The sequence below is a fragment of the Quercus suber genome, unplaced genomic scaffold, assembly GCF_002906115.3.
Source record: "Quercus suber isolate HL8 unplaced genomic scaffold, Cork oak 2.0 scaffold_183, whole genome shotgun sequence".
Lineage (NCBI taxonomy): Eukaryota > Viridiplantae > Streptophyta > Magnoliopsida > Fagales > Fagaceae > Quercus > Quercus suber.
In genome coordinates, this window is record NW_027069641.1 from 345,330 (window position 1) to 369,519 (window position 24,190).

Here is a 24,190-nt window from a genome sequence, read left to right on the forward strand (position 1 = left end):
AGATTTGGTCAAGGGAATATGAAAATCGTAGTTCAAGATCTTAAGACTTTAAAAAATAAAAAATAAAAATCTGTTTAAGAGTAAGTTTATCGTTTATTGGTTAAAATAAACTCTTCTTCTTTTTCTTTTTCTTTTTTGAGAAAGTGGTTACAATAAGCTAAGAGTGAAGTTAAGGATATTATAGAATTTTGTGATCTAAACTTTAGATATTGAAGTATCAATGTTTTAAATGAAAAATAAAACGATTCTCAAAATAAAAATACAAAATAAAAGAAATAATTAATAAATTTATTTTATTAAATTGTCAATGCCACACCACAAAATTCAATTATTATATTATTTGCAAGTCTCATGTAATAATAAAATTCATACTACCTTCAACATTTTCTATAGAGAAAAAGAGGAAGGGAGAAATTTGAATTAACAAATTTATTGGTTTTATGTACGAAGAGTGATTCCAAATTTCCAATAGATTATGCTATTCCAAATTAAAGTCTTTTTTTTTTCCATGATTCACTATGATTTTGAGCAATATTTGAGTTGCCGACCTTTCTCTTTGAGCTGTTTAAGTTTAGTATTATACTTTTTTTCTTTGTTTTACTCTTTTTGACTGAAACTGCTATAACAACAGCCACAAACTCACAATTTTTTTTTTTTTGAATTATTTGAAAAATTCCAGACACCCTTATGAAGTTGCTGTAGTTGGGCATTTTAATAATGCGGTGCTCATGGAATTTTTTAAGTAATGTTAGTAGAGCCAAAAGGAAAAATTCAGAAGTCAATTTGGAAAAATAAAAAATAATAATTCTACGCTTTGATTTCCGATCTCACCTCCAATTTAATTTAATTTAAGCATTTTGCAATTATTTATACCCAATCCTACTACTTCATGTCACATCTTTAATATATAACGCAATTCAATCATTAATGCTACTTATGAAACTAATAAACAAAAGAACTTTAACTTGACTGGATCAAGAATTATGAGGAATAGATTTGGACTAATCTATACACACTGGACTAGTATTCTAGATGGTTATTAAATGTATTCACTACACTATGAGGTTATTGAAATGATCAGAATAGTGCATTTGGATCAGTTTTTTTAGTTAACTTATTTATTTTTATTTGTATTTTGTCTAATTCAATAAAAAGATAATTAAAAATGCACAATTAATAACTAATAGTACCAAAAAAGAAAAAAAAAAAAAAAAGAGTAATGGATAAGGTCAGTCGCCCATTACACTACAATAGTTTAAGAATTTTAACTTCTTTCTAATTTAGGAGTAATGCAGATAAACGTCAATAATTTGTCCTTTTTTTTTGTTTCACATTATACTCTATCAATTGCAATGTGTTATGTGTATAATATTTTTTTTTTTTTTCATTTTTTTAGCTAAATTTAGTAGAGTATAAAGTAAAACATTAAAAGAAGATTATAAAATTTAAATTCGATGCAGACCTCGTGGAGCAAAATAACTTGTATTTGTAATTTTGTACGAAACACAACGTGAATTTGCCATATGTAAATGTAATGCAAGCCTCAAGTGTTACTGTTTTGCACTATAAAATCATCAGAGTGCAATACAAAAGCGAACTTTTCAGTAAATAGATTTAGGAATTGACCATTGAATTAATTCCAACCGGATTTTTCATTTTTGGAACCTTTTTATAGATTCTAATTTTTTTTTTTAAAGATCGATTAACACATGCCGAGCTGGATGAGTGTTACTGTACTGTTATCTTATCTAACATAATAATCATTATTAACACAATGGGCCGGCAGGGCTTTCCTTTTTTGGTTCTATTAGCACAGGTTTTCTGTCTCTTTGTTTCTTTACTTGCTTTTTTGCTTCTTCTTCTTCTTGTATGAAAAACATAATGGCAAATGGCAAGCTCATAGTCGAAGAGCTCAGCTCATTGGGTCTTTAATTGTATACTTAAAATTAATTAAGTCGATCTACATAAAACCAGCTCATTCCAGAGGCCCCTTGATACTTAATCCATTTATGTATTAGCAGAGACGGCCCCTCAGGGAGAGCCAGAGGGAAGTGTTACTAGTTGTACAAGAATATTGGACCTGGCAAACTTTTAACAATTAGAAACATATATAGTACTTGGTCCAAGTTCCAAATTCCAAATCACAGTGATGGGTTTGGTAAGATCAAAGATGGCTTAACAATTAGCATCTTACCTGAGGCTATGCCCTACTTCATTCTTGTGAAGAGAAGGAAATTTAGGAGAGTCAACTAACTTTTGGCCAAACTAAGGGCTTCTTAACCTAGTAAAGCAGTTGTATGTTCAATCCTTTTCTATGGACTATAGAGAGAACTTAGATTTGAATCCAGTAATTTCATCCTTACTTGAAAAATAATAATTATAATAATATTTAGACCATAATAGTTTACACAATTTTTGTCATAATTCATCACTTTGCAAGTTGTGAGTAGTGGAGGAAAAAGTGATGGGTTCATCCACAACTCATTATATGAGGAGTCATGGCAAATATTATATAAATTGTTACGGTTTTTACTAAAATTTTTCAAAAAAGAATAATGGTCAAATACTCTAGTTAGTAGTACTCTATATTTTTTGGCATTAAACTCAACAAATTGTGGGTTTTAATACTTAATCTTAAATCTTACCCCATAGATCTGTGGCAATAATATGCATGTATAATCCTACTCCTTTTACTGCCAAAGGAAAACTCATTTTTCCTTTAACCCCAACTACTCATCATTTTGCTTATCTATAATAATACATAAAGAGTAATTATAAGCAATGTATATAAATAAGCAACTTAAAAAATGATCCTTCGTTGATTAAGTTGCTTTAAAAAGCATAGTTTTCTTTTCTAAAATTTGGAAAGCAATGCATATATAATATGTGCCTTAAAAGTAGATTCAAGTCGATAATTAAATGTGTTAAGTTTGTTGTTAGGAGATTGAGAGAAACATAAAGTGAAAGAGTAGAGAAAAATAGAAGTAAGAATTAATGTAATTTGTTAATAAATAGTTAAATACTCAATGTAAAGATATGTATAATAACTAGCGGCTAAATCAATTAAAATGTTAGTTTTAGCTTTAGTTTATGCACACTCTGAATATAGAGAACATAAATGGAACCAGTTCTTAAAAAAAAATGAAAAAACGAAAAATAGTATTGGTGATTGATTGAACATCCCATAATATTACGGAACGTACCGTAAACCTTAACGAAAGTAAGTAAAAAGACAAGTCAGTGACTGGTGACTGTGTAAGAGGAAGTACACAAAGAAGCAAGGAGACAGGAGGTAACGGTCAAATTGGTCTCTAGATTTTGAAATTCTTTTGCTTTGAGTGTTTGGACTTTGGTCAGGTGACATTTTGAAATTCGAATAGGAGGTTTTGGAGGGAGAGAGAGATGCACGTAATGGAATCACATGCATAAGGGGTTGGGCCATAGTTGTGACCCTTACGGTACGCCATTTTGTCTTGGTGGCCCACTGTTTTCTTTTGCCTTCTGAGGCTCCACAAAGATTCAATGGGTCCACATGAGCCTCTTCCAACCTTTCCAACAAGGCAACAATTCTATTCACACAAAAGAAATTTTTTTTCACATTTTTAAAAATAATTGAGTTGACCAATTCTATATATATGCTTATGACATTATTTTTTTACTTATTAGCAGTTGTGAAAATTTTTGTTTTTGTTTTTGTTTTTGTTTTTTTTTTTTTTTTTTTTTTTTTTTTTTTTTTTTTTTTTTTTTTTTTTTTTTTTTTTTTTTTTTTNATTTAAATCCTATATACATTTTATTTTGTTATACTTATGCTATTACTATTGTCTAAAACACTTGGTTTGCTTAGTACTCTTAAGTCTAAGTGATTCTCCATTTTCTCTTTCTTCTCTAACTTGTTAATTTTGAAATCATCTCGTTACAGATAACAAAATATCATCAACACATCTTATCCCAAATTGTTCTTTATTGCCTTGCATGGCTTTTTCCCATCCCAAATAAAGAACTCATTCCTAATCTAACCTTATCCCGCTCCATAGTTATTCCTAGTTCCAATTTTGTGTTTGCCAATGAAGATATCATTTGCTTCATATGGGTATCATCATGCTCCCAAAACAAAATGATCATTCCCCAAGTTTTTATCACTTTTTTTAGGGGGTGGGGGATTGCAAAAGGCCAAAAGAAGAGTCGGACTTTAAGCTTTCCCATCTTCATAAAAATATCATAAGTTTGTTGTAATTGATATTAAAAGTTGTCCAAAAGCAAATTGATTAGATTGCCCAAAATCTTTTTGTTTGTATAGAATAGAACTGATGTGTTAGTGTGTATATATCACGAATGAACTTTTGGTAGATTTTGGGCATAATGAGTCATTGTTTAAGGCTTTAAGCTAGGGAGAGAGATATGTATGTACATGCGAAACATGTGAAGGAGTGGAGTGGAGCAGCACTGTCTACTACATTGTTGAACTATTAATATAGCCATAATTCTTCATCTGTCAGCAACCAAATTAGTCGGACCCATAATTTTTTTTTTTTTGGGCCAGAAAAAATTAAAAAATTAAATATTCTATTTATTTATTGGAATGAATGTGAGAAAAGTGATAGTTACAAAAATTGACAAATATGCTTTTTACATTTTTGTGATTTGGCATCAATTGGGACAGAATCACGTGGTGAATATCAACAAAACCTTTTAGGAAAATTACAAATTAGGGTCACATTTTTTATCATGCAAGATTTGGGTTGGCCCAAAGTCCAAGCCTTTATGTCACAGCCTAGATTTTTCTCCCTCTTTTTTATTTAAAATTTTTTTAATTACCCAATGATATTGATGGGATTGTACTATAGAATGATATAGAGTCCAAATCTGTCAATGCAATTGGTTGAATAAAGCATGAAAAAATTCTCAAAGATTTTTATAGAAAAGACCAACACCCAGCTCTCAAATCAAAACCACTAGTAGCATACGACCCCATTGTTCTAGATAAAAATTGACAAATATTTTAAGGAATGGTTTTAAAATTTTTTACAAAACAAAAACATAATCTATCTTCCTTTAATCACGCGAATCATAAAAAGGACCCAAGATCATTGGAAATATCAAAGTTGTCTTCATTTGACTGGGCCAATCACAATCATAGTTCACTACTTTTTCTTGTGGGGAAAAAAAGAAGAAGAGAAAATCAAAGTTTTCCAACGGTCTTCCACAAATTCGAATTCCTTTTTATTTTCCAATGAAAGAAGTATGTTGTGGAATGGAATCTGGATTCTCTTGGAAAATGGCGTTATCTATTGTCCATGCATCCGACGCTGAACGTCATATCAAAATAATTTCTTTTACCAGATGTTATAATTACTTTTTTTTTTTTTTTTGAAACTAAATTTTATAATTACTTTATTAAAATAGATTTGATTGGATTAAACACCTTTCTTTATGAGAACCAAAAAAATGCAGTCTGAATTTAAAGATTCATAGAGAAATTACAATTTACCCACCCGTAATTTAGTCTGTTTTAACAGTGTTCACTTGTGATTTGAAATTTGTTACTTAACCTATCTAAGGTGGCTTTCGTTAGACCATCATTACCCACTTCTCTCTTTTCACCGTTAAAAATAGGGATAAATGTGTCTTTTTCATTATATTTTATGTCTCTCTCCTTTTTTCTCCCCTTCTCATTCTTCTTCACATAAAACATAAACATAAAAAATAAAAATAAAAATAAAACCAATACACCTACAGTCACAAACAAAACTACAAATCCATGTGAACATACACCCACAGATTCACTAGCCTTCCACTGCAAAAATCCAAAAATTGACTACATAATTCTTCATAGAACAATAATAAAATAAAACTCTAACCCTCTTTCTTTTGCTGGGTTCTCTAAAAAAAAACCCAAATTTGCAAGTAAAAAAAAAAAAAAACCCAGCAATCTGTCTCTTTTAGTTACATCAATTTTTTCTTTTCATTTTCTTCAATTTCTCAGTAAACAAACAAAGAATGAAGAAATAAAATTTCAATAATCTCTTCAAAATCAATTGAAGCAAGTAAACTAATCACATTTAAATTTCACTGACACGGTAACCTTTTATTCATTTTCCTTCATTTTCTCAGGAAACAAACATTTACCACAGGGACTTTGCAAGTAAACAAAAAAAATTTGCGAAAAAAAAAACCCAGCAATTTGTTCAAATTTTTTGGGTTTAATGGATTTCTCATTTCTCATTAACCACAGGGACTTTCTCGACCAATTCCTTGGCCTCTTTCAACCCCAAATCCATGAACATCCTCATCTCCTTTATGATTTTGATCTTCACCGCCGCGTCGTACTTCTCCAGCTTCAAATCGAACGCGCTCTTCTTGGCGGCTTTGGCCTCCACACCCGACCTGGCTTTTGATCCAAAAGCCGCTGATGGGCCAAGCCCGAAGACTGTTAGGCCATACTTGTTGAGCTCATAGCGTTCGAGCTTGGTGAGGTCTCATCGGCGATTCACTCGAGCTTCTAGGTGCAAGTCTCGGTGGCCGTGCACAGAATGCGAGCGAGTGGTTTGCCATTGAGAGTGAAGAGACTGGTTAGGGATTTTTAGGGATTCTAGGGTAGAGAGAGGGAAAGAGCTCATTCTTCCTTTTAGGGTTCTATTTGGATTTTAATTTTGGTTTATATAGTAAATGAGATTTTCTAACGAAAATGGTAGGGTAACGGGGGGTCTAACGGAGGCCACCTCAGGTGGGTTAAGTGGCAAATTTCAAATCACGGGTGGACACTGTTAAAACGGCCAAACCACATAAGGGTAAATTGCAATTTTCCCTATATTAGAAACAACTTGAAGACCTTAAGTTGAACAAGAATTATTAACAAAAAAAGAAGAAGACCCAATTAGTTGACAAGTGTTAGAAATAGACCAACAATATCAATTAAGTTAATCAAGCTAGTATTAATTTATTGAGCAAAATATTAAATAAAATATTCTCTCCCAAATTTTTTTTTTTTTAAAGAAGAAGATTAAATAAAATCAAGAGCTCGTTAATGTTCAATGCAACATGGCAGCATTTATTTATAATTTTATATCTTCCGGTCTTCCTAGAATAAAGGTAAAGTTTTTTTTTTTTTTTTAAATGACCCTGTATTATTATTATTATTATTTTTTAATTCAATGTTGTTGTAGTTATTTTCGTCCTTTTGTTTTTCTTTTTATCATTATTCGAGTCAGACCCACTCCAAACATATTATAACTAATGCCCTTTTGGTTGGGTTTAATGGTATTGCTTAAAACAGTTAGAGAACAAATTCTAGAAGGAAAAAAAAGGGTTGAGAGAGCCTAAAATACCTAATTAATTAATCAGTTGGATATACCTAAAATACCAATTGACTATCCAATTATTAAAAAAAAAAACCAATTTATAATTAAAATACATAATTAATTAATCAGTTAGATATACAGATACTCAAATGGCTTGGATAGTAAGTGAACTCCTATATTTTATAGATAAAGATTAGGAGTAATTTTTTTTAATCACTACAAGTCTAGAATAAACCCCAATTAGCTGGTCAGTTAAGCTAAGTTCAAGATTAGTTCATAACGATCCTAATCCTACACAGCATGCCATAAGTCTAGAATCTCAAAACTCTTTATATTCTTTTATGGAAATGTTATGGATGTGGCATTGGTTTAGAACTATTTTTAAAAACATTTTATGGAAAAATAATAAAACAATTAATTTTTTTGACAGTTTTTTATATTTCTCATAAAAATTGTGTAAAAACTTTCTTAATGTGGTTTATTAACATGACTTTTTTTTCATAACTGTTAAAAACTTTAAATAGTATGTTGAATTTTTTTTTTTTGAAAATGAAACAATACTTCATTCATTGAATAGATAGGGAGTCATGATACAAGACTTCCAAAGCTAGTGGCGAAGAATCCTCCAACCAAATTTCATCATCAAAAATATTTTTTGCATGACGCACAATCTATGGGCAACCGAGTTTCAAGTATGACCTAGATGGTATGTTGTGATTATTGTTAATTGCTAATAAAAGTGATAATAATAAACGATGAAAGTAAAAAATTTCCAAACACAACTTACGAGGTCCTTGCCACAAAAAATATTGTGAAAATATAATTACCATTTACCTTGACATTGCTGCAGATAACAACTGTGAGTGGCTGGCCATGTAATAATTATCGAACACAAGGTCAAACATTTCCAATACAGTAGATAAAGTAAACCCGTGAGAGAAAGATATTTGAAACAAGTGGCCGTTTGAACTTCAAAATAGTCTCACCGTTCCACTTCAATTTCATAAATCTCAAACCCCAAAAACAATAAAATAAACAAAAAACCAAACTTGAATTCAATGCAACCCAACAAAAATCATTTAAAACAAAACAAACTCTCAGCCTCAAAATTTAAAACACCACCCTCTTTCACTTGCTCCACTCCTGGAACAATAAAGTGATAAACACAAACATAAGACAGTTACAGATAACAAAAAAAAAACACACGCACACTCACACTGGTTCTCATAGAGAGAGATGACAGGGCTTGTGATGGTTACAAAGGGAGCTGGGTGTGGTGGTGGTGGTAAAGGAACAAGGGGAGTGAAGAGCTCAGAGGAAGAGCAAAACCAGCTTTCACTGGTGGCGTTTCTAATGACTGCTCTGAGGAAATCAATGGTGGCTTGTCGAGTTGAGAGGGGAGAAGATGTGATGTCAACTGTTCATCACATGGAGATCGGATGGCCCACCAACGTGCAACATATTACACATGTGACATTCGATAGGTTCAAAACACAAGGTCAAACATTTCCAATACAGTAGATAAAGTAAACCCGTGAGAGAAAGATATTTGAAACAAGTGGCCGTTTGAACTTCAAAATAGTCTCACCGTTCCACTTCAATTTCGTAAATCTCAAACCCCAAAAACAATAAAATAAACAAAAAACCAAACTTGAATTCAATGCAACCCAACAAAAATCATTTAAAACAAAACAAACTCTCAGCCTCAAAATTTAAAACACCACCCTCTTTCACTTGCTCCACTCCTGGAACAATAAAGTGATAAACACAAACATAAGACAGTTACAGATAACAAAAAAAAAACACACGCACACTCACACTGGTTCTCATAGAGAGAGATGACAGGGCTTGTGATGGTTACAAAGGGAGCTGGGTGTGGTGGTGGTGGTAAAGGAACAAGGGGAGTGAAGAGCTCAGAGGAAGAGCAAAACCAGCTTTCACTGGTGGCGTTTCTAATGACTGCTCTGAGGAAATCAATGGTGGCTTGTCGAGTTGAGAGGGGAGAAGATGTGATGTCAACTGTTCATCACATGGAGATCGGATGGCCCACCAACGTGCAACATATTACACATGTGACATTCGATAGGTTCAATGGCTTTCTGGGTCTGCCTGTGGAGTTTGAGGTTGAGATCCCAGGTCGAGTTCCAAGTGCTAGGTAATGATAAAGTTTTTGCCTTTGGTTTCTGGGTGGGTTTGGTTTTGTTAGATTTTATCTGGGTTTTGCTTGGAATGCTTGAAATTGTAGACTTTTTTCTTTTTCTTTGGCAGCTAATTAGATCTGACAGAGTAGTAATAGCAAGCAAGTTGATTTTATTTTGTTTATTTTTTAACTACAATTATGGTTCTTGGAGAGAAGGAGATTTGCAGAGGACCTGAGATTTTAGCTGCATTTGAGCAGACTGGAACTCAGATTTCAAATACATTTGAGCTGAAATTTCTCTCTCTTTTAGCTTAATATATTGTGAGTCTATGGATGGTTTATTTAGGGCTTTGAAGGTTGGGGAAAATGTGGTGATCAAAAGACATAAACCTCATCTTTTCGTAGAGTAAGTGGAGTAATAGAGAAATAACAATGCTGACCTTTATGTTGTTTATCAGTTTTATTTCCTAGAAAATATTTTCTGAAGAAAAAGAAAATTCTACTAATACTAAGCCAAACATTTCTACTAATAATAGTAAATTTTTGTATTCAAAGAAATTCTTGTATTTTTATGAGCAGGAAAATTTATGGATATTTGGGAATGTATTAGTCACTGGAAGGGAGTCCCAACTATATTTGGGGAACTCCTTTGAACTGATGAGTTGGGTTCTTGTTAGTGTCCCAGGCCTTTGTAAACTCTTAATGGTATAGATGAGATTGGGTTTTGCTTATTAGATTTCTCTAGCCACAAAATCTATGCAAATTGGATTTAATCCTAAATTCCTTTACATTTAGTTCCTATCAAGAATGTTTATTTTCTCTACTGTTCCATTTTTGTCATGTTCACTTTTGTATCTTTTGCTTTTCAATTTTCGCCTCAACAATTTGCAAGTAACTCAAATTGATTCAAAATTTCCCCCCTATCTTACCCTACTTGTTATCCATGATTTATGGACACAAGGACACAACAATTCTTAAAAATTAGGACTTGATAAGGTGGAGATACCACAATTAATTGATTAATATATATTATATATATAGTAATTTTATTTATTTATAGACCTATTTCATGTTTATTTATAAATTTTCAATACACGCATGCAGAAGTGTCCCTGGCGTGTTGGACACAGACTTGAAGTTTTGAAGTGTCCATGCTTCTTAGTATGTTATCTTCTAATGATTTAAATCCATTTTTTGTGGATTGTTCTAACTTTTTATTCTGAAATTTTGTAGTGCAAGTGTGTTCGGTGTATCTGCGGAGTCAATGCAATGCTCTTATGATTCAAAAGGAAATAGCGTACCAACGATACTCTTGCTAATGCAGGAGCGCTTATACTCTCAAGAAGGCCTAAAGGTACTAGTTGTTTGAATAGTGTTATTAGTTTCCTTGCATGTAGTTGCTTGTTTGATAATAAGTTTCCTTAAGTGATTTTCATTTTTTTGTAGGCAGAAGGAATTTTCAGGATAAACCCAGAGAATAGCAAAGAGGAGCATGTAAGGGACCAGCTGAACAGGGGTATTGTCCCTGACAATATCGATGTCCATTGCTTGGCAGGGCTTATAAAAGCCTGGTTCCGAGAACTTCCTTCAGGAGTCCTTGATGGGCTTTCTCCTGAACAAGTTCTCCAATGCAATACTGAAGAAGAATCTGTCGAGCTTGTGAGTCAGCTAAAGCCAACTGATGCTGCATTGCTTAATTGGGCAGTTGATCTTATGGCTGATGTCGTTGAAGAAGAAGAATCTAACAAAATGAATGCCAGAAACATTGCCATGGTTTTTGCTCCAAATATGACTCAGGTAAAAAACCATCATCTAGTTAGCATTTTGGAATTGCCTCCTCTTGCTTACAGAAGCAGTAAAAATTGAAATAATGGATTTCTTTTTCTCTTTTTTGGCTTTTAAACACAAGAAAGATATGTACAAAGTGGTAACCAATAATTTATTTAAAGTTGGCATTGTTTATCAATTTCATTAAGTAAATTTACATTTTATTTTTCTTTGATTAGATGTCTGATCCATTGACGGCTCTAATGCATGCTGTTCAAGTAATGAACTTGCTCAAGACCCTGATTATGAGAACACTAAGAGAACGTGAAGAGTCCGCAACCGGAGCATATTCACCTATGTCATCTCGTTCATCTAATCAGCAAACTGATGACGATTTTGACAGTCAACAAGAGATGGATATCAGCTGTGAATCAAGAGGACCAGTGTCAGATTATGATGATGATGATGATGATGATAATGTCCCTTATGAACACTGCAGTGAAGATGAAGATGAAGTTGAGGTGAGGTCTTTAGGTGAGATAGAAGAATGCTTCTTAAGACAATTGGATGAGAGTAATGACACTCAAAATAGTTTGTCGGAACAACCAGCAAATGATTTGCGGATAGAATGTGTGGAGTCTGGTAACGATGGTGTGTCATCCAAGGAAATAAAGAATGGAAATCCTGATTTGAGATCAAGTGATGTAGAAGACTTGGGGAGTAGTCTTACAGCTGTGGAATCAAAGACTGATACAGAGAGCACATCAATAGGATGTGCAAGCACAGATGACATGGAGATGATGGATAGTATGGATTTCATTTCACCCATGCCATTGTTTGCGTCTACTTAAACTCCTTGACTGGTTTTATTTGACCAGTGGTAATATACTTTGTTTGCTCTCTACAATCATGTTTACTTGTGTAAATTAATACGGCAATGGGTGTGAGGCTTGTGTTAAAGTGAAGTAGGGAGTGTTTGCTTGTGGATTGTGAAAGAGTCACGATTCAGCTTAGGGCTGAACTTGTGCTTGTTCTTTATCTTTCAGTAGTGAACAATTTCTAACCTTGACATTTTCAGATTGGAAGGAATTGTTGTCCGAAGTCCAGTCTGTCTTCTCGTTTAACATTTTGAAAGTTTGTATTGAATTCTTAGGGAGCTTGATTTAATTTGGTCTGAAATTCAGCTTGTTATGTATACCTGATTGACATGTCTTGTATGGTTAGAATTTAAGGGACCTGAGTCTTCAGTCCTTGTATTACGCTCATGTTGGAGTCCTTAGTAGGAAAAATGAAAAACATGTGTCAACGGAAAATGCTTTTGGTCATCAACAGAAAACAAATTTAATAGACTTCACACCACAATAAAAAATTTAAAATCATAACTTCTCTCTCTTTTGCCACCACAGACCAACTGTTGATCGTTATTGATTGACTTTTTCCCAATTGAAGATTTTTACTCAAAACTGTTGTTTTCTCAGATACAGTTGCATTTAAATTCCAAATTTGGGATTTCTCTTTTATTTATTATTTATTTAAGGTTCTCAAATGATGCAAAAATATAGGAAATATTTTATCATCTAAAAATGTACTCTTAATTTTGGAATTGCAACCAGACACGAGAAACACGTCATTTGTAGAAAATATTTTTCATCAAAACAAACAGAGTTCTAGTAATTTTAAAATCACAGCGTGGTAACTTACCAAAAAAGGGAAATAAATGGAGAAAAGTATCCTAAGTAACTACCTTTTAGGGATGCTATGAGGAATAAAATTGTGATGGTTTGTGTTTTCAATGAAATGCAATAAAAAATAAAATAAGACTGCCCCATTTCCTATAGAAGATCTTGCTTTGCCAAACTATCTCCCTCATATTTCTATCAAGTATTGGAAAAAGGGATCAGTTAGTTTAGATGCTCTTCAATTAATTAATTTTTACCAATGATCTCTCTTCTTTTACAAGTTTTTACCTATAACACCTCATAAACATGTTAAATATTGAGATGGTGGAACCTAATCTAATCATGAACCACTTTCTTGCTAATTGCATGTCATTCAAGTTATCTTTTAAAATGATAGTGCCAACCTAATATTCTTTGTAATCTGAGCTTAGATGCGGCCACTGTGTTGAATATGGAAAACCCAATTATCATCTCTTCACTGTCATGTCCTCTTGGTTGCTTTCTCCTCCACCATGTCAGAGAACACTGTAAGAAGTTTCTACCATATTTATTGCCTTACAGTCATCTTCTTCCCAAGCGACTACACTGTCCTGGTTGTTAAAGAGGAAAAGGGCACCAAAGAATGTGATTTGATCTCCTAATGCAAAGCCTTGAATGGTCTTAGTTGAACTAGAACCAGGCATATCTTCCTGCAATACCAAGCTCCATTAAAAATTTCATTTACAAAGAAGGTAGCTGCAATGTACAGCTCTTGAGATCTATGGAATTGGGTTAGTAACAAAATCACTATAGCAAAGGTTTCAGTAATGCACAAAGAAGAATATTGATGGCAAACATGCCTTGTATGAAGAGTTAAATGTTATCTTGTCTATTACTATTAGCACATATGTACAGTTGTTTGAACCTAATCTAATGAACAAAACCACTACCCTCTCATCCTCTCTCTTTCGAAAGCCACTCAAAAAGAAGAGAAACCCAAAAGAGAATTCTATGAAACAAACACAGAAAAGAGCTAAGAAAAAAAAAAAGGGAACTTTTTTAGGATGCCAAGCATGTCTCCCAAAATAGTCTGCTCCTCTCTGCCTCATTCATCGAATCCTTACTTGTATCAACAGAAACACTTGATTTTTGATGGTCCATTAGCTTCCAATCTTGTTTGCCAGTAGATTTTCTATAACTAAGGACCTCATCTTCATCTTCATCTTCATCCTCTTCCTCATCATCATCATCATCATCATCATCGTCACCATCATCATCATCATGAACACATGGTTGAATATCAGAATCATCAACCTCACTCACTCTAGGAAAATCAGATAAATCAAAGATACATGATTCAGCATCATCATCATCAGCCATAGCAATGTCTTGGCCAATTTTATCATCACCACCACCCTTTATGGTATTACAGTCACCTTCAGAATCTCCGGTTGCTTCAAAGAGCAAGAAAGAAGACACGTCCACAACATTCTCCAAGTTCATCTTCTTTTTCCACAATGAAAACAAATCTATTGTAAACATGGACTCTCTCTCTCTCTCAATTTTGTCACACTTTAAAAATTCTAAAATAATTTCCAAGTCTGCCTCTATATATACGAAATTATAAATAGACACTTCCAGAGATAATAAAAAAATCTAAAGTAAGAACGTGGGCTCTCTTGTTTGACACTTTATTAAGTAGTGGTGGGCTGGCTTTCTAAGTTAGCCTCATCAAATTGAACTTTTATTGTCGAAAACAATGGGAAAAAAAAAATGATTATTTTATATTAGTTAATATAATACAAGTAAACTGTATTAAAGTGTGGCTGTTCTTCTAGAACAAAGACAACTAATGCATGCCAAAACTGGTTCAACCCAATCTTCTAGAAAAGAAAGCAACAATTCATATCGGTGGACCAACTAATCCATCTAGAAGGGAATTCCACATATCCTTACACGTGTATGGCACGTGGTTTTCAATTATTATTGGACAATTCTATTCCATTTGATAATAACTTGTACTACACTTACTTGTTTTTTGTTTTTATTTTATTTTGGAAGTTAGGGAACACAAAATGAGTAGAGGGAACGTTCATAAAAAAGAGAGTAGAGGGAACAAACTGGTGCAACTTTAGAGCATGGATATAGGGAAAACCATGGGATTTGAACTTATCTGTTTCTATTTTCCTAATTTTTAGTGGCATTTGTTTGTCTTTTTTTGTAAGCTTCTAGCAAATATTAAGTAGGCAACACAAAATCAAGTTGCTTTTTTTTAACGTGAATATAGGGATACTCGTGTTATTATTCATATTAGAGACACAACAAAAATTCACCAAATTCTCAAATTAACCTATACTCTGTCATTACAACAATGTTGTAGATTTTTGGAAATAAAAAAATAGTTATTTTCCCAGTTTAAAACAGAATTTCTAAGACAGTTGAAAAGATGTTTTTAATATCATAATTGTAAATAAATTGAAAACAATAGACCTCATAGATTTGTCTAGGAATGAAGCCAGAACTTGAAGTTGGAGGACAGTTTTGCTACTAGTTCCGTGTGGTTGCTCTAGCTTCTAACTCTATTGCTTAACTACTAAGTTTTTTTTTTTTTAATTAATTTATTTTTATTTTTATGTGTGCGTTTCCACATCGTCACCATCATCATCATCATGAACACATGGTTGAATATCAGAATCATCAACCTCACTCACTCTAGGAAAATCAGATAAATCAAAGATACATGATTCAGCATCATCATCATCAGCCATAGCAATGTCTTGGCCAATTTTATCATCACCACCACCCTTTATGGTATTACAGTCACCTTCAGAATCTCCGGTTGCTTCAAAGAGCAAGAAAGAAGACACGTCCACAACATTCTCCAAGTTCATCTTCTTTTTCCACAATGAAAACAAATCTATTGTAAACATGGACTCTCTCTCTCTCTCAATTTTGTCACACTTTAAAAATTCTAAAATAATTTCCAAGTCTGCCTCTATATATACGAAATTATAAATAGACACTTCCAGAGATAATAAAAAAATCTAAAGTAAGAACGTGGGCTCTCTTGTTTGACACTTTATTAAGTAGTGGTGGGCTGGCTTTCTAAGTTAGCCTCATCAAATTGAACTTTTATTGTCGAAAACAATGGGAAAAAAAATGATTATTTTATATTAGTTAATATAATACAAGTAAACTGTATTAAAGTGTGGCTGTTCTTCTAGAACAAAGACAACTAATGCATGCCAAAACTGGTTCAACCCAATCTTCTAGAAAAGAAAGCAACAATTCATATCGGTGGACCAACTAATCCATCTAGAAGGGAATTCCACATATCCTTACACGTGTATGGCACGTGGTTTTCAATTATTATTGGACAATTCTATTCCATTTGATAATAACTTGTACTACACTTACTTGTTTTTTGTTTTTATTTTATTTTGGAAGTTAGGGAACACAAAATGAGTAGAGGGAACGTTCATAAAAAAGAGAGTAGAGGGAACAAACTGGTGCAACTTTAGAGCATGGATATAGGGAAAACCATGGGATTTGAACTTATCTGTTTCTATTTTCCTAATTTTTAGTGGCATTTGTTTGTCTTTTTTTGTAAGCTTCTAGCAAATATTAAGTAGGCAACACAAAATCAAGTTGCTTTTTTTTAATGTGAATATAGGGATACTCGTGTTATTATTCATACTAGTAAGTTTCCCGTGCGATGCACGGATAATTTTGTAATATTTTATGTAAGATGTTTTTGGGGAATGTTATATATATATATATATTTAAATGAAAAATAATCTAAATTAGAGTAAAGAAACATATACATTTTGAGATATTAAAAGTTAGATTAGTAACTTCACTGCACATTTGTAGCATTCTTAATGTAAGTTTAATTTTTCTTTTTAAATCATGAAACCAAAAATAAATAAAAAAGAGTAATAAGACCATGAAAATCAATTAATCTGTATTGTGTTCACATATTGCATACCATAAAATGAAAATACGTCCAACTCTCTCGTTGCCTTCCACTTATCGATAATGCGACATTAATAGATAGTGTGAGCAAGTGTATATGCGTGTGTCATATAAATGATTTACTCATCAATAATGCAACATTAATAGATAGTGTGAGTAACTGTATATGCGTGTCATATAAATGATTTAAAACTATGGTAAAAAAAAAAACTTGTAGAGATTTTGACGGCTTGATGGTGGGGAGAGGCCAATATGAAAGAGGTGGCGGCCACTCAGATTCCTCTTACAAATGCTTTGTCAAACTCAAGTATTTTATTTTGGTAATAGTGAAACAATGCGTTTCATTTAACTGTCCACAATATTTTCGTGTTTCTCTATCTCTACCTAGTGCCTTACATTGTTATTTATTTATTTATTTATTTTGGGAACATGGTTAGTTATTAGTATTAGTCCTTAATTATTATTTTTTTTTCTTTTGTTTTTAATTCTAAAATGGTGAGTATGCTAAAAGAATTGAAGAAGAGAGAAAATGTGTGGTATAAGCTAAGCCAATCAACAGGAGATTAATGAGATAACAGTAAAATATAAGTTAATGTAAACTTTTGGGTAACAGTAAAAAAATACTGAATAAAAAGAGGTAAAAAAATGTTAAATGTAAAATTAGAGCACCATATGGCAAGACCTCATGCACTCTTGCATGAGGTCTTTGTTTTATTTATTTATTTATTTATTTATTTTTTCCATTAACATAATTTTTATCTTTAACATTGCAAATTATGAATGATTGCAATAAAACGAAAAAGAAGCACTAACTCACTTTAAGTTAAATAGGAGAATCACTTATTTTGATTGGGCAAAAATAGAAGAAAGAATGTGTTGGACTTAGGAAAGCACTAATTGCATATGCTGCTTGTGATTATCTTTCAATGTTTTATGGCTGTTTGGATTAAGGGGGAGTAGAGCGGATTTGACCAAAAATTAGCTTATTTTTAACTAACTCTACTCTACTCTCCTTCACTCTCCCTTCTTCCCCTCTCAATCCAAATGGGTCCTTAGAGCATTATGCTCCACTACTGGCAATTTATCTATACAAAAATGAAAGAACTTAACCCTGGACTTTTGTCTCTAGGAGTATGATCTCAATAAAAAGAGTTTATTTTTAACCATTTAAATAAGGTTAGCACAGTTTAGGTAATGCACTTTTGCTACAGTTTTTATAAACATCATATCCTACTAATGGTTTTGAGAATGTTATACATATATTATAGCATACTTGTTATAGAATTTTGGTAGTAATGAGTTCATGATAAGAGTTAACCCAAAAAAAAAAAAAAAAACATGTAGAGGTTTCGCTGGCTTGATGGTGGTGGAAGGCCATCCAGCATGATGATGGTGGTGGCCCCTTAGATTCCTTTCTTTCTCTCTCTTACAAATGTTTTGTTAATCTCAATTTTTTTTTTTATTTTGGTAATTATGAAACAATGCGTTCCATTTAACAATCAAAAATATTTTTGTGTCTCTCTATCTCTCTCTAGTACCGTATTGTGTTAGTTATATTAGTCCTTAATTTTTTTTTTTTTTTGGTACTTTTGTTTTTAATACTAAAATGGCAGGTATGCTAAAGCCTAAAAGACATGAAGAAAGGAGGAAGGTGTGGTGTAAGCTTAGTCAATTAATGAGGTAACAGTAAAAATAAGTTAATGTGATATTTTGGGTAATAGTAAAAAAAAAAACTTAATGAAAAAAGGTAAAAAATGCTAAATGCAAAATTAGAGCGCTACATGACATGACCTCATGCACTCCCTTATGAGGTTTCTACTTTATGGTCCGTTTGGATTGAAGGAGAGGGAGGGTGAATAAAGTAGATTTGGCCCAAAATTAGCCTATTTTTAGCCAACTCTATTCTACTCTCTTCTACTTCCCCTTTTTCCCCTCTCAATCCAAACGGGCTCTTAGAGCATTACATTCCACTACTGGCAATTTATCACAAAAACAAAAGAACTTAACCTTGGACTTTTGTCTCTAGAACCATGATCTCAATAAAAAGAGTTAATTTTTAACCATTTAAATAAGATTAGCATAGTTCAAGTAATGCACTTTTGCTACAATTCTTATAAACATCACATTCTACTTATGGTTTTGAGAATGTTATACATATATTATAGCATAATTGTTATAGAATTTTAGTAGTAATGAGTTCATGGTAAGAAATACCCGTAGAGGTTTCGCCGGTAGAGGTTTCGCCGGCTTGATGGTAGTGGGAGGCCAGCTAGCATGATGGTGGTGGGAGGCTAGCGAGCATGACAATGGTGGTGGCCCCTCAAATTCCTTTCTTTCTCTCTCTTACAAATGCTTTGTCAATCTCAAATTTTTTATTTTGGTAATTGTGGAACAATGCATTTTATTTAACAATCAAAAATATTTTTGTGTCTCTCTATCTCTCCCTAGTACCTTATTGGATTAGTTATATTAGCCCTTAGTTATTGGGTTAGTGCCTTATTTATTTATTTATTTTTGTGCTTTTGTTTTTAATACTAAAATGGTGGGTATGGTAAAAGACATGAAGAAAAAAGAAAGTTGTGGTGTAAACTTAGTCAATTAATGAAGTAACAGTAAAAATAAGTTAATGTGTTATTTTGGGTAACAGTAAAAAATACTTAATAAAAAGAGGTAAAAGAAACTAAAAGCAAAATTAGAGTGCCACATGGCATGACCTCATGCACTCTCGCATGAGGTCTCTGCTTTTATATATATATATATATATATTAGAGACACAACAAAAATTCACCAAATTCTCAAATTAACCTATACTCTATCATTACAACAATGTTGTAGATTTTTGGATATAAAAAAATAGTTATTTTCCCAGTTTAAAACAGAATTTCTAAGACAGTTGAAAAGATGTTTTTAATATCATAATTGTAAATAAATTGAAAACAATAGACCTCATAGATTTGTCTAGGGATGAAGCCAGAACTTGAAGTTGGAGGACAGTTTTGCTACTAGTTTCGTGTTGTTGCTCTAGCTTCTAACTCTATTGCTTAACTACTAAGTTTTTTTTTTTTTTTTAAATTAATTTATTTTTATTTTTTATGTGTGCGTTTCCTATTGGATAAGGACAAAATTATTTTGTTTAAAATTTTTTAAAGGGCTGAGTTAGTTGTTTTGGGTAAAATTAGTTAATTGGGCTGAATTGTTTTTAAGCTATTATTGGTAATTTTTGTTATTGGGCTAACTTTTTTGTACTTGTATATTTTGTTTTAGATTTTAGGTGTATAAATTTTTTTATACCCTTTTAAATAAGGAAAATGCTAGAGTTTTACTGACTCAGTAGTTTGTAAAAATGTTGTAGAAAAGTTTGTGGTTATAGTATTACTCTTAAAAAAAATCAATGATATTATTAAGAGGGCAAAGTGTAATTTTATAGAACAAAATTACTAAAATTTATACCTATATATACTAATATTTTTTTTTTTCACAAAAAAATTAGGGGCTGGCCATTGCCCCCCATGGTCAAAGTCTCCCTCCATCCTTAGATTTGTCTAAACTATTCTGTCTCTTAAATTAAAGAGTTTATCTTCATCACAAAAAAAAAAAAAAAAAAAGGGACAGAAAGGAGCTCCCAAGATAAGAACTACACGTGTACGATGGAAATGGAGGGTAGAACGGAGTATATAACATAGAAACGGATGACAAAAAAAGGGGGGGATTCCAAAAAAGAAGGGGGAGAAAAAAGAAAGAAAATGAGAGACTGAAACCTAGCCAAGGAGAGTTTTTCTCATTCAATCAACCTAAAATATCCCTTTTTACTTGATGAGGATAACCTTTCCTGTCAAACGGTACTAGGTCTTGAACCCATGTTCTAAAAATTTATTGTTTGGGCTTGTTGGGCTGAAAACCCATTCATACTCTGGGTCCAATCCAAATTGAGTCCCTACATGTATAATGTAAAAATTATTATCTGAAAAGTAGTTTCAATTTCAATTTTTGAAAATTGTTTTCATACTATTTTGATAACAAAAATAAAAATCCTCCTACCAAACAGATAATAAAGTTTCACTTTTTTTTCTTTTTTTTTTTTAATGAGAAAGTTTCACTTATTCTGGATAAAAATAAAAATAAAAAGTTTATAGATGATAAGGAATATAATGTAAAATTATATGTGGATTTTGACCACAAGTTATGTAGGATTAGGATCTATGTAATTTGTTTACTTGTATTGACTATTGTGTGGGTCTTTCCTTTTTGAAACGAAGGTAAAGCAACTTAAGACATTAGGTGGGGTAAGTAAACATTCATGATTTATTCAGTCCATGATTATCCATTTCCTTACAAAAAAGAAAGGAAGTTTCAATGTATTGTAGGCAAAATTACTGAAGTATATGAAAAGTTATGGGTCACGAGTCATGACTGAATAATCTGCAATTCAACATTATTGGCTGTTGAACAATTTGGAAAATAGAGAAACATGGTCATACATTACATGATCGAAACGTGCTTATTACACACAATAGGATAACAGGTCCACAGGTCCATTAAAAACCGATATATACGACCAAACAAAATGGAAAAAGTTAAAGTTGCAATCTGGCAAAAACTATGTAAGTTCATCAATTTGTCCAAAAATCCATATCTCTGCTTGACTTTTGTGGCAGCACACCTCCGATGACATGTCAACTTTTGTACCAGTTTGCTTTGCTTTGCGTTATTATATGTACAAACTCAGAATAACATAACGTGTACTAAGAACTATGAAGCACAAGTAAATCATGAGGACCCATATAATGTAAACATCTGATTAAAGTAAAATCACTACAAATCAACCACCTGTAATTGCTGTCTTGTTTGGTTTAGCGGACAAATACCCACCAAAGATCACAAAAAACTTGTCATGTTTTTATGATATTATTATGGATTTGGTTGAATAATTTAATTAATCTAAGTTTTAAGAAATTAAATAAGTTTTGCTGAATAATTGTTTATAGAGAAAAGTTGAGCGCCCATTTCTGTGTTTCATACCTAATCAATAAAAAAGGAAAAGGAAAATAGTTTTAATTTTTTTTTTTTCATTTATGGATATATCTTGATCAAAATTATATTAGACAGGGAGGTCCTACCTGGCATCAAGATCATCATAGATTCATATCCTACCCATTTCACAACTAAAACAGTATGAAAAGACATGCTTCCACACATTTCCGCCAAATACGGCCTTTGTTTTTATAGCAATGCTATAGATATAAAATTTCGTAACCAATTTCACAATTGGGTAAGATGTCAAAGTTATGATTAGAACATTACTTTCAATTTGACACATCATTTAACCACTTTTATTATGCAGTAAAATTTTAGTCACCGGATTTATTGTTGTTTTGATTTTACTAGAGCATGTAATCTGCTATAAAATTCAGCATATTACATGCAAGTGGAACAAATTTAAAGGCCTACAAGGATGATGTTATGACTCATGTGCTAGATGAATTATTTGAATTTTGTTTAGTGATAGAATATGGCTTCCTAGATGGATTAGTATTGTTATTTATTTGTATTCAAATTATTTCCTAGATTCATATCAAAAAAATAATAATAATTCCTAGATTATTAACAACAACAACAACAACAAAATCCTATATTTTAGGATAGGATTGATTCCTATGTTTTAGAATTTCTTGTCGAGGTTATTTTTTTTTTATTTTTTTTATTTTTTTAGACAAGATAGAAATTCTATTCTAGCCTAATCTAAATGTATATGTATGTAAAGCTCCCTCCTATAAATTTAAACCCCGACCCTTACCCTCCACACTCCACAAACACTTATACTTGATGAGGTTATCTTATTAATGGCTATTTATGTACGCTGAATGCATTAATGAGAATTAAGCATAAAATTAACCTAAACAGTCTATTATACTTTAACGCAATGGTCACTCCACAAGTATAAGTACTTGTAGGATGTGAGGGACAAGAGCCGGAGTTCAAGGGAGTTTTACATACATACACTTAGATTAAGTTAGAGTAGAATTTATATCTTGTATTAAGGAAGCTAGTTGCCTTAAATTGACTAGATTATCTTTTTATTTTTCCAGTTCACAATATGAAGATAAATAATAATAATAATAATAATAAAAGGGGTGAACCGTACTTTTAACCGGTTTGAAGCCATTTTCAGCATAATGCTGGGGACTGAAAATCCTACCCTTCTTGTAATACAGAAACTGAAAATGCATTAGGATTGCTACAGGCAAGGATAGAGTGAGTATCAAACCAAGAATTGAACCCAAAATGCAACCTTTTCCCTATTACTAAAAACCGGTCATAAAAACCAATCTCAAAAGTAATTCTATAAACAGGTTGCTTCGATTGACATCATAGAATTAGAATGGGTAAATTCCAGGCTACACAAGATACCAAGAGCACCAGACTCATCATACTAGTAGCAGATAAGCTGTCTTGAAAAATGGGATCTTGGACCACCTTCAGATAGTTTCTAAAACGGTGTGTGTATCATCATGGGCCTTGTAAACAGTAATAATGCCCTTGTTCCTTTATTTTGAGAAGTTTGCCTTACTGATAAATGACAAGTTATCCGAAAAGCTAGAACTACTTGGTAACAGTTATTTCAGTTAGTTTAACATTAACATCAGGTGTCTGCAGACAACAGTCACATGCTGCATGTTCTGCTGTCTACATCTAATAAATGAAGAACTTTGAAAATACAACCAATAGGTTGGAACTGACTAACTAGGGGTTTAAGACTTGAAAATTTCTACAAAGACGTTGAAATAACTCCAGCAAGTGGGAGAGAAGAAAATAGGTTGCATGTCAAATTATGTGACAACAAAAATTCAATTCTACTGTTCTCCAACCATGTTATGACCAAATGCCTGAATCTGAAACCAAGATACAAAAAAAAGATTGATTTTTTAGAATGAACCAGATTAATAGATAGAATGATCAAACACCCATCACCAAAAAATATGAGAATGTGTTTGTAGAGTTGGGGATAGGACAAAGTTTTCATTTTTCAGCATTGTCAAATCTTCAAATTATCTCCCATGCCCCCACCACCCGGAAATTAAGCATCAATTAGGCTGGTGCGTTGCCATTTCAATCAATGCCAAAATACTCGATACAAAAAAATAATAATAATAATAATAAAAATTGACTTTTGGATAAACCACATCAAAGTTCAGTTGAAGTGATAACAAGACTAATTCTTAGACAAGTGAAACAACATAATAGTCAAATCATCCCCCAAAAATTCCATTTCTGCTCCCTCATTATTGAACTCTGAAAAAGACTAAAAGATGGCACTCCACATTGTTACTAAAGCTTTATGATGATGCCAGAAT

The 24,190-nt window shown here is 32.3% G+C and overlaps 2 protein-coding genes across 2 annotated transcripts; one reads left to right on the forward strand and one right to left on the reverse strand.

Annotated features, from left to right (window-relative positions):
• The first annotated feature begins 8,883 nt into the window (after window positions 1-8,883).
• Window positions 8,884-12,384, forward strand: LOC112015257 (rho GTPase-activating protein 2). The gene is made up of 4 exons (XM_024047642.2): window positions 8,884-9,453; window positions 10,672-10,792; window positions 10,885-11,235; window positions 11,445-12,384. The coding sequence occupies exons 1-4, from the start codon at window positions 9,137-9,139 to the stop codon at window positions 12,054-12,056; spliced, it is 1,401 nt and encodes a 466-aa protein (XP_023903410.2). The 5' UTR covers window positions 8,884-9,136; the 3' UTR covers window positions 12,057-12,384.
• Window positions 12,385-13,724: 1,340 nt separating this feature from the next.
• Window positions 13,725-14,543, reverse strand: LOC112015241 (uncharacterized). Its single transcript, XM_024047622.2, has one exon. It carries the CDS (start codon window positions 14,403-14,405, stop codon window positions 13,923-13,925), a length of 483 nt encoding a protein of 160 aa, XP_023903390.2. The 5' UTR covers window positions 14,406-14,543; the 3' UTR covers window positions 13,725-13,922.
• Window positions 14,544-24,190: the final 9,647 nt, after the last annotated feature.